This window comes from Podarcis vaucheri (assembly GCF_965113315.1).
Source record: "Podarcis vaucheri genome assembly, chromosome: 17".
Classification (NCBI taxonomy): Eukaryota; Metazoa; Chordata; class Lepidosauria; order Squamata; family Lacertidae; genus Podarcis; species Podarcis vaucheri.
In genome coordinates this window covers 10801969-10813485 of record NC_138755.1, presented here as the reverse complement: position 1 = coordinate 10813485, position 11517 = coordinate 10801969, and the positions used below count along the sequence as shown (strand labels likewise).

The 11517-nt window shown below is 47.5% G+C and overlaps 1 protein-coding gene across 1 annotated transcript in view; it reads left to right on the top strand.

Moving 5' to 3' along the window:
* Positions 1-1538: 1538 nt before the first annotated feature.
* LDLR (low density lipoprotein receptor) overlaps positions 1539-11517 on the top strand; it is a 31173-nt gene continuing 21194 nt past the window's right edge. The window contains exons 1-2 of the mRNA XM_082204670.1: positions 1539-1800; positions 10800-10922. Of these exons, the coding sequence (XP_082060796.1) occupies positions 1542-1800; positions 10800-10922 (382 nt within the window). The 5' untranslated portion in view covers positions 1539-1541. The remainder of the gene's footprint in view (positions 1801-10799; positions 10923-11517) is intronic.

The following is an 11517-nucleotide window of genomic DNA, read 5'->3' as shown; positions in this document are numbered from 1 at the left end:
CTGTGATTCTGATTCAATCATAGTAGTCCACACCCAAACGTATTCGGATTGGTAGTTGAGCAGCAGCTTCAGTCTCTCTTTCCTGTTCACGCCAGGAGGCGTTGCCTTTTTGTATCTGCCATCTAATTTATTCTTTTATGCCACTTAAGTACTGACAGGGCATGCGTACTTTTCCTTCTTTTTAACTGCCCTGCCCAAGAAGTGTGCAAAAAGCACAGTCATGCAATCGTGAGTGAGGAAAAAAGCACGAAAGTCATGCAATCGTGAGTGACGGCCAGTGTTAAAAGTTTCGTTGCATTACTGCAATGTTTTCTTTCCGGCCGCGCTTGCAAGACTGAAGCAGGATCTCTCCATTCATACCGGAGCAAATTACGAGACCCCCTGAGCCGCTCCTTCCTCTGTGTTTAAAAAGAAGCAGCCTCTGCAGCAACTCCCTCACGCCAGAGCCCGAGCCCCACCTTTCTCGGTCCCAAAACGCGGTGGGATAGAATCCCAGAACTGTCGAGTTGGAAGGGGGGCCTCCCAGGGTCATCTAGTCCAACCGCCCGCCTGCAATGCACGGAGGTGTCAAATGCGTTTTGGCGTGTTATAGGAATTCTTAGGTCTCAAATATCGAATAAATGTTGATGATTGCACAAGGTAAGCACACATACATAAGTATATAAATTACACGTCTAAAATAGTACGGGAGAGCAATCCACCCAAAAGCCATCTTGGCTCCCCTAAAGACTCTCAATATTTCCTCTGCCTCCTTAATTCCCCCTGCCTGAGAACAAGTAGGCAGATCGCAATCGGGAAATTTCTGAATTGATTCCTCTTCTTAAGATCCTCCCTTGTATCAATTGTCATTGTTTGCCCAGATAATTATAAAAATTTATTATTTATACCTCGCCCAATGCTCTGCATTGAGGGATGTCCGACGGGCATCCCGGTTGTCTTATCAAATGCCAATGTTTTGTGCAAACTGTGTTTGGAACTCTGTGAAGCTTGCTAAATCCTCAGGAACAATATCCCTTGGCTTTATGCCTGATGTAATTTCTATTTGTAGAGGGGATGTCCTTCTTCTCCCATGCAAAAATGCAAACCCTTAAAAGAGATGTTTATTTTTGGTTCTGGGTCTCTCTTGCCTCCTTGCCAGGAGGGGAAGGGAGCTCTGTTGCGACAGAAAAAATAAAGATCTGCCTTACTTTCGCTGCAACCTGCCTCCATCCCTTCATCTCTGACCCATGGGGGACTCAGAGTCCCATTCGGCAGCAAAAGCCAACCTCCCCTATTTTTCTAGATCAGGCGCATAGGGCGAAACCAGGAAGAGAAACGCTCGCGCGCGCTCACGCCCACCCTGGGCGCAAAGCAAGGCGGATATCCCCACCCAAAGAGGGCGGGGTGGGGAGAAGGACCCGGGGGAAGAAGGGTTAACTCGCTGACGTCACATGGTGCGTTCGCAACTCCTCCCCCACGCGCTTGAATTGGGGAGGTTTGAAAATCACCCCATTGGAAGCTCCTCCCCCGCGCCGCTTGAATGGGGGAGCCGCGAGGAGAGGATGCTACAAATCTGGTTCAGCAGGGCAAGCGCGCGCACGTGCGGAGAAGCGGCGCTTAGGGAACCCATCGCCGGGCAGCCTCCCCGTTTGCGCGCCGCGGCTCTCCCTGCTTTACTCTCCCGGTGGGATCGAGGACAAGGGACGCGCAAATTAAGTAGCAGCAAGCAGCAGCCCGAGGGAGCCACGATGAGTCCCGGTGGATTGCAAACGCCTTTGCTAGCCTTGGCGGTCGTGCTCTGCGCCCAAGTTTATGGAAACGGTAAGCACCCTAATCCCGATCTCAGTATATGTATATATATATATGGGACCTTGCGGAACGGGAGGGCTGGACGTTGCTCTTTAAAAGAAGATCAGGTAGCAAAAGGCTTCCTTTCCCAGTTAAGGGTGGGTGGGTTGCCTGGCGGGGACGGGGGCCAGGGAAATGTATATATGTATTTATCTACTTTATTGCATTCGCGTCCCCACTTTTCCTCCCAAGAAGCTTACGGTGGTGCGCATCCTGCCGCTCCCCTCCGGTGGCTCAGCCTGCTTCTTCCAAGGTCTGGGTGGGGTGTGTGTGTGTGCCCTTTTGTGACTCCGGTTCCCGCAGCCCTCCCTTGAGTCCGCTTCTTTTAAATGGGGGTGTTCTAAACAAGGGCATCTCCAAGTAACCCCCCCCCCCAGATATCGGGCTCCTAAATAGTGTCGGCCGGAAACTGAATTATTGGGCTACAAATAGTTTTCTTTGGCGCCCCCCCTTGTTCTGCCCACCCCACAGCATCCTCTACTTTTGATTCCTCAGGTCTGAACTTTGGTGAGCTTAGGAGGGGCTGCTGGTGCCCGACCCCTTCCTTCCCCACCCCCACCTGAGCGTGATATCTCTTCCATACCTGTTTCAGGGCTGGGCCCCCTGGAAGGACTGGGTCTGCTGCTGCTGTTTGCCCCGCCCTGAGCTTATAAGGGCGTCTCCTTCCCCGCCATCACACTGCCATCCATCCTTCAGGAGCAAGACCTCCCAAGCCAAAGCATCCCTTTAATGGCTTCAGGGTGGGGGCCTTAGCCTGGGATGTGTGTGCCACTATATTTTGTATTTTGCTACTGTAAATTTAATAAATAGCAATGGTAATATTGGGTGAAATAGATTCCCTCCCCAGGGATGATTTATTACCTGGCAGCCTTTACTTTCCTGTTAATGAGCAAGCTTCCCTGGGGTAGGTTGAGGTTCTTAAATGATTTCTCGATAGGATCCCATAGGATTATTTTGCTCCTCCTTTCGTTATTTCCTTTTCTTTTGCTCATTTAAAGACACAGATCTTCCCTGTGAGGAAGCACATTTTTTTTCTCCCCCCCCCCCCCATGGAAAGAAGTAGTTAAAACTTGATTTTGAGAAGAAGCAAAGGCACATGCATGGAACTCTGCATTAGGGTTGCTAGCCTAGGCTCCAAATGGGACCCTTTTACCACGAGGGGATTGTGTGTAAAACAATATTGGGGGGGGGGTGGCGAGGCGGAGAAAGCAAGAATGTTTGGAAATGCTGCGGAGTGCCTTGTGTCTTTTTGAAAATGGGCAGGAGGTCTGGGAAACCGATGGTGGTTTGATGGCAGAGAGGAATGGCACCTCCTGGCGTGTTTGCATCTTTTAATAAGACCTGGGGAAAGGAACGACCCGCAAGCCCTTTTGTTTTTAAAGGGGTATGGCTCTCAGGACATGCAATGGTGTCATTTGCCTCTTTGGAAGTAGCAACTACTTGGGTGGAAGAAGGGATAGGCAGGGGAGCGAGTGTCAGTGTTGGGTGGGGTTTATCGGAAGGTGCATGTTAGAAAGCGAGGCACCTCTGCTCTTCAGCGGCACAAAGTCCAGCCAACCCGCTACCCGGCCCTCGCCCATTCGTTCCCCTTCCCCACATGCTCTGCTTCCCCATTGGCTTGTGGGTGAAACGGGCCATTTGTCGGCTTCTTTGCAATCCTCCAATGGGTGTCGGAGAAAGAAACACCCTCTCGGCTCAGCTTGGGAAGGCACCTCTGGCAAACGTGGGCTAAACTTCTTTTAATGTGAAGGATTCTCTGACTGTTTTGTTTCTGTTTAGACCCTTCAGCCTATTTGCCTCTGCTAATTTCACCTCTGTCAGCCTGAACTAACCCTGTAAGCTGGTGTCTCGATGTGACAGTGAAGGAAATGTTTCTGTTTGTGTCAAAGGGAGCGCAAGATGTGTGGCGTCCTGGGCTCATATGGCGTGTTCACACATTACATTCAACAAGTGTACAATCCGTCTTCCTATGTACACAGTTAGCTGAGTGGTACGCTTGTAGCTGTACAAACCAACAAATGCAGACATTTGCATGTGTAGAGACAGCCTCTCCATCTGTTCGGTGTGAGAAGCCTATGATGTCTTGCCAGTTCTTGATTGCAACTTAAATTTAAGTTTAACTGGTTATACAAGACGCCGAACCGATGTAGAAATGAATGGCATCACTCCCATTAGGAGTGACCTAGATCCTTGCTGTTATTCCAAAAGCTTAACACCGTGCAAAGTTTTCATAGTTGCATGTCCGTCTTTTAATGTGAAAGGCAGCATATCTCCTGCCATGCAGCTGTTAATTATTGAGGGACGACGTTTCTGCCCCCTTGGGAGCAAAGTTCTGAAGGACGGTAGCACCAAGTTTGGCTGCGTCCTGGGTATTTGCTTTAAAAACTTTGCTGTGAACTTCAGTCATGTTTACAAAAGGAGGTTGTTGGACATTGTAGAGAAACTTCACTTTGAAACCCCTTTTCGCCATTCTGGTAATATTAAGGTCCCAGGTGTTTTTGCACTAACAGGTTCCCTTTTCCCACCTTCATCCTGAGCAGCAATCAATGTTTGCAAGTTGCTCCTGGTCAACCTTCTCTCAACCCTCCGAGGAATGTTGCTAGCCCTAGAATCAAAGGAGGAAATGGGTAATTGTGAAGAAGAAGCAGGAATGCCGATCCATCTGCCCTGCCCAAACCACGTTGTGATGCAGAGACCATCGTAAATGGTGTGGCCTTCCTGTTTGCATGTTATGTGTGCTAGGTAGAGAGGTTGGTTTGACCTCTTATGATGCATACTCCAACCATTTGTTGTCAAGAGCGATACTTCTTAGTTAGCAGCTTGTACAGTCGTACCTTGGTTGTCGAACGCCTGGGTACTCATACGTTTTGGCTCCCGGACGCTGCAAACCCGGAAGTGAGTGTTCCGGTTTGCAAACGTTCTTTGGAACCCAAACGTCCGACGCTGCTTCTGCGGCTTCCGATTGGGTGCAGGAAGCTCCTGCCAATCGGAAGCCACGCCTTGGTTTACAAACGTTTTCGGAAGTCAAACAGACTACTGGAACGGATTAAGTTCGACAACCAAGGTACCACTGTGTCGCTTTGGGTAGGGCAACATATTGGTGCTTTTGCTACTTCTTGGAGGCTAGAAAACTAACTGTACTTCCCTGGATTCAAATCTCTTCCAATACCCGTGGTTAAAATCGGGGGCCGTAGGTGCCTATGCTGTACGTTCTTGACTCATTCTTACAACAGCTTTGAGGCTAGATCAGGTGATATTTGAGCTCACCCATGCCCAGTACACCACTAACCACTGAAAACTTCCAGACTTGGATTGGGTGACTTGCTGTGGTCAGACAACAGCCTGGGGTCACCTTCCAGCAGAAAGAAACCTCTTTTTGCTTTCATTTACTGTCACCTTGTGATCAATGCAACTCGAAGCTCATGACTCTGGTACGCTTTTAAAAAAGAAAAGGGGGGAAATGAACATAAAAAGCCAACTATGTATGGGCCACATGAATTTCATGAGTTTTAGTCTGTGGGTTTTTAAGAGTAACCAAGGACCCTCACATCCATTTGTGTAAGGAAAAGTTCCCGGTCTGTACGCAAGGAGAAGACTTTGAAAATGTAAGGGGACCAAGAAGTGACAGAATTGGAAATACCATAAATTTCAACCAAATAAAAACAGGGCGGGGTGGATTTGGGTTTTCCACAGTAATGTTTCAAGGGTAGGCCCAGATGTTTTATGTTTCATGTTAACAAGACTGTGCTTCCCCTGTTCATGAATATGTGCAAATTAAATTGTTCCTACAACTCCCTCGAGTTTACCAATCCAGTTCCCTGATGGACCTGAGAGCCCAAGCATAATCTAACAGGATTTCTCTCCTTCCCCTGAGATTAAGGAGCAATGGCCGGATTTAGCAGTGAATTTTGGTACTATAGCTGCCAACTCCGCTTGTTCAAAATTATTGAATAATTATCCTTGGTACTTCAGTCTTTGCTAGGGTTCAGGGGTCTCAAAACCCATTACCCTCAAGCCCCACGTGAGAGGACAGAAAATTACTGAGGCCCACCAATCGCAAAATGGTGGCGCAGAGGCAGAGCCATTCATGAAATGGTGGCAAGTGGTGACTGGCACAAGGAGCTTGACGTTACTGATGTCATTTTTCTGTTCATATCTAATCCCTCTTTAGAATTTGCTAAATTCTTTCCCACAACAATTTCCTCTTGGCGACGAACTCATCTTTCACATATGTGCACAGACCTTGGTTTTTGGGTGTATTTTGACTCTCCCTCTCCATTCTAGTTTTCCTTCACCTTTCCTCCCTGCTCCCTACACCATTTTTCTCTTAGAACAGCTTCCTTCTCCTGCGCCCTCCATTTAGTATTTCTAGTTGCATTGTTATTTTTAAAATATGGGCCTTATTTTTTTTAAAAACCAGAAAAAACCTGGCCCTTTATCTTCTCTCTCAGATTTCCTCCAGCACCTTCTCTGTCGCATCTCCCCTCCCTCCATCTTTCTTGTCTCCTGCCATCTTTGCTCAACCTGTGAGGCAATGCTGGTGTTGACTGTGGTCCAGCCAAAAGGTTATAGAAAGGATGTGTTAATGGGGCAAGTGAGCAAGGAGGCACTGGGTGGGCTTTGCCACTGATGGCGCCTGGCTCCCAAGTGGTATTTGCGGCATAGGTGAGGCATGTGATTTCAGTTTCTAGCTATTCTTGACACCTTTCCTTGGATGAGGCTGCGTGTTTCTATAGGAATTCAAAGGTCTCAAATATAGAATAAATATTGATAATTGCGCAAGGTAAACACAGATACAGTGTTTGTACCTTGGGTTACAAACACTTCAGGTTACAGACTCCGCTAATCTGGAAGTAGTACCTCGGGTAAAGAACTTTACCTCAGGATGAGAAGAGAAATTGCGCCGCAGCAGGAGGCCCCATTAGCTAAAGTGGTACCTCAGGTTAAGAACGGTTTTAGGTTAAGAACGGACCTCCAGAACGAATTAAGTTCGTAACCATAAGTACATAAGTATTATAAACCACATGTCTAAAATACTACAGGAGAGCAATCCAAAAGCCATCTTGGCTCTCCTAATGACTCTCAATATTTCCTCTCCCTCCTTAATCTCCCTTGCTTGAGAACACAGAGGCAGATAGCAATCAGGGGAAGTTCCTGAAGGGATTCCTCTCCTATATCTATGAACCTCCTTTGTATTAATTGTCATTGTTTGCCCAGATTCTCTGCATTGAGGAATGCCTGACCCTGGGCATCCCGATTGTCTTATCAAATGCTAATGTTTTGTGCAAACTGTTTGGAACTCTGTGAAACTTGCTAAATCGCCCCTTGGCCTGCGTGAGCCACAGTGACCTCACCTTAGGTGTGATGTAATTTCTGTTTGTAGGGGGGGATGTCCTTTTTCTCCCGAAAACCCTTACAAGAGAAGTTTCTTCTTGGTTCTGGGTCTCTCTTGCCTCCTTGCCCGGAGGAGAGGGAACTCTGTTGCAACAGAAAAATGAAGATCTGCCTTGCTTTCGTGGCCTCCTGCCTCCATCTATTCATCTGTGACCCATCGTGGACTTATGGGACTCAGAGTCCCATGGGGAGTTGGGCAGCAAAAGCCAACCACCCCTAAAAAATTTCTAGATCAGTGTGGATGTTTAACCACGCTTGCCCTGACCTATTTGCCTTATTAATGAAGTTTCTGACAAACAGTTGCAGCAAATTCCTTCAGGCTTTCTCTTGTTGACCTTTTCTCTTTTCCTACATCTCCTCAATAAAGGACAAACATTTGCAGATAACGATTTAGATTTAGATAACATTCAGCACATGCCCTTCAAATGTAAGGCAAGCCGGTTGTTGTTGTTGTTTTTTATGTTGCGCAGAATTGGTCTGTATCTGAGCACCAGGGATAAGTAAGAACAGGAAGGATCAAGCATGCAGATGCTTTGAATAACCCACCCAAAAAACCCCAAACCACTCTTGTATTTCAGCTGAGGCTTAAATGCAGATGTGTGAAATGGTTCTCTCTCTTTCAGAATCCTTTGTCTCAGGTAAATGGGAGAGGCCCGATTAGTGATAAAACTGGGTGTGTCCCTATATGGTTGCGTGTGCTGCTTGTAGAGAGGATATCCTTGTTTGTTCTTTTTAACTCTGCTGGTGGAGAGAGCTGTTTGCTGAGCAAGAGTCCTGTGCAAATATCCCTTGAAAGCTGTAAAAGTGCTGGGACCTCCCATCGGCCTGTCAATTCTGTCTTATGCTAATAGCAGAGGGTGGAGAGAGGAGGATGGGCCAATATTTCGACTGAATCTCCTCCTCTCCCCTACTTGCCTTGCTGACACTGGCAGAAAACCTTGTGCAAAGCGAATGGATTTAAATCGCCTAAAAAGAGAGCGACCAGTTTAATTAGTTTTCCTTGTTTTGAAATAAGCATGTTTCCTGAGCCGGGCATTCTGTTTTAAGGATTATAGCTTGCTGGTTTTCAGCGAAACGGAGCTAAAGTCACAGTTTTGAACCTCTCGCCATGAAGCCCACCGAGAACTACATCTGCTCATAGGCAAAGTATACACACATGCAAGGATGTGCAAAGGGAGATCACTTATGCAACGGCTTCAGTTATGTGCATCTTCAGTTGGAAATATGCCCCAGTGGATGAGCGGAATTTATTTCTGAGTAAACATAGGAATTGCCTTGCCTTGAGTCAGATCATTGGTCCATCTAGCTGGCAATGGCTCTTCAGGGGTTCATAATTCCCATCCCCACCTTTAGTTAATATCTAAATACAAGTTCAGGACACAGGTGGTGCAGTGGTCTAAACCGCTGAGCCTTGGGCTTGCTGTTCAAAAGGTCGGTGTTTCGAATCCCCGCGATGGGGTGAGCGCTCATTGCTCGGTCTCTGCTCCTGCCAACCTAGCAGTTCGAAAGCATGCCAGTGCAAGTAGATAAATATGTACCGGTCCGGCAGGAATGTAAACGGCGTTTCTGTGCACTGCTCTGGTTTCGCCAGAAGCGGCTTAGTCATGCTGGCCACATGACCTGGAAAAACTGTCTGCGGACAAACGCCGGCTCCCTCAGCCAATAAAGTGAGATGAGCGCTGCAACCCCAGAGTCGTTCACGACTGGACTTAACTGTCAGGGGTCCCTTTACCTTTTACCTTAAATACAAGGTCATTTTTGTGGACTCTAGGGATGTCCATGGGTGAGATACAGCCATATCATCACTTTGATTCTAGCCCCTTTGATGATTCCCTGCAAAAATCCTATAAAATAGGATGATCAGAGGGGCCCAGGGCCAGGTTAATTTTTTATGATAATTGGGTCAGGATGGCCCCAAATTGGAGTGTCTGGTTAAATTTTACAATTTCCACACAAAAAAGCCTGCGGCTCCTGCTAGTTATGTTTGAAAGCTTTATACGTGGCAGGGCAAATGTACACAGCTTCTCCATGCCAGCTGTTTATTTTGCTGCCGTGTCTACCTGCAGCCGTAAGTAGGTATTTAAAAAACAGCCTCTGAAACACAGAAGCATGTTTTGCTGGGCATGCTGCTCTGAAGCTCCCATCACAATCAGCAAAATCTTCTTTAAGATGTTAGCTGCACGATAGAGCTTATGTTCCCTTCTTCTTTCTGGAAACTGTCAAGTTTCTAAAGCGGCTCATCTTGCAGAATGAGTTTACATTCCTTATTTGAGTTTTTAAGGTATTTCCCCTTTATCTGAAGTGACCGGAGCTGGATTTTCTTTTCTTTAAACACTCATGTCTAAAGTTGGAAGTGGTGGTTGCTGTCTGTAGCTACATATTAGTAGTGTACTTCTTGTTGCGAAGAAGTCCAAGTCTGAGTTCTTGTAGTGTAGTGTTGGGTTATCCCACAATACAATGAAGACATTGCTTGTTGTATCGTCGTCATTTTTGCTGCTGTTACTATTTATTAAATTTGTATACAGTCATACCTTGGAAGTTGAACAGAATCTGTTCCAAAAGTCGGTTCGACTTCCAAAACGTTTGGAAACCAAAGCACGGCTTCTGATTGGCTGCAGGAAGTTCCTGTGGCCAATCGGAAGCCACACTAGATGTTTGGCTTCCGAAAATCGTTCAAAAACTGGAACACTCACTTCCGTTTTTTGAAACGTTCCAAGTTCCAAGGTGTTCGGCAACCAAGGTACGTCTGTACTGCCCTTCAGCCAAAAATCACAAACACATTTAAAAGGGTATAAGATGTTAATCAGCCAAAAGCCTGGTTGCAGAGGAAAGCTTTCGCCTGGCACCTAAAGGTGTATGATGAAGGCTGCAGGTGAGCCTTCCTGGGGAAAGCATTCCTCAAATGGGGAGCCACTATGCTCATACCATCTTGCCCCCCAGTGAGCAATGTGGCTCCTGAATTCAGCACCAGATGAAACTTCTGAACTGTCTCCAGAGGCAGCCCTAACATATAATGTTTTGCAGGAATCTAACCTAGAGGTTACCAAGAGCATAGATGGCAGAAGTTAGGCTGTCCAAATAGGGGTGCAGCTGGTGGAAGGCATTCTGCCCCACTGAGGCCACCTGACACTCAAGCAACACAAAAGGATCCAGAACTAGCCCCAAGCTACATACCTACTCCTTTAGACAGAGAGTAACTCCACCAGGGGAAGACAACCTCCTAACCATCTGGCAAAGGCAGATCTCAGAGAGCATGACTGGTTTGGTTGCACAAGGTGCCGAACCTCTGGGGCACCTCGACCGGCGCCGCTGTTGCGACGCACAATGGCAGGGTGTGTGTCAGAGTTTGGCGTCGCAGAGGGCGCTGCTGAAATTTGAGACGCTACTGCGTCTGTTCCAGGGAGCCAGCCACAAACTGCCTCAAGCTTATCAAGGGTTGTGCTTCAGTTCGTTGGCTCTTATCAAGGTATTATGTTGGCACAATTCACACTCTGATTGTAGCAGTGGGAGATCCTATGAGATCATTGTTTCACTGGCCTTTCTGGCGGCTAACAGTGTTGCTTGCTTCTCTCTTGCAGGTGTGGAGAAGTGTAGTAGGAAGGAGTTCCAGTGCGGGAATGGCGAATGCATCCCTTACAAATGGATATGTGATGGCAAGGCTGAATGCCAGGACGGCTCTGATGAATCCTTGGATGCCTGCAGTAAGTTGACTATTATTGACTCCCTGCCCCCTCTCCCAAATCATCCTGCGTAGGAGGGAGCTGAGGGAAAACCTCTGTGTGCGTGTAAGAAAACACTCCAGGTTTTCGTTGACCCTGCCAATACTGGAACACTTAAGGGCTTCTAGTCTTGTAGATCATGCTCCAACCTCCTTAAACCCTTTGAGCAGTCTCTTCCGCACCCCCGTGGGATGTAGATGAAGAAAGCAAGACTTGTATTGAGGGTGGGTGACTAACTTAACTGCCAGGTGAAATAGGAATTTTTGAAAGCCAAGTTGGGGAGAGACCTGTTAGCTTTACCTTACTGGGAATGCGGGTGGCGCTGTGGTCTAAACCTCTGAGCCTCTTTGGGCTTGGCGATCAGAAGGTCGGCGGTTCGAATCCCCATAACAGGGTGAGCTCCTGTTGCTCTGTCCCACCTCCTGCCAACCTAGCAGTTCAAAATCACGCCAGTGCAAGTAGATAAATAGGTACTGCTGTGGCGGGAAGGTAAACAGCGTTTCTGTGCGCTCTGGCTTCCGTCACAGTGTCCTGTTGCGCCAGAAGCGGTTTAGTCATGCTGGCCACAAGACCCGGA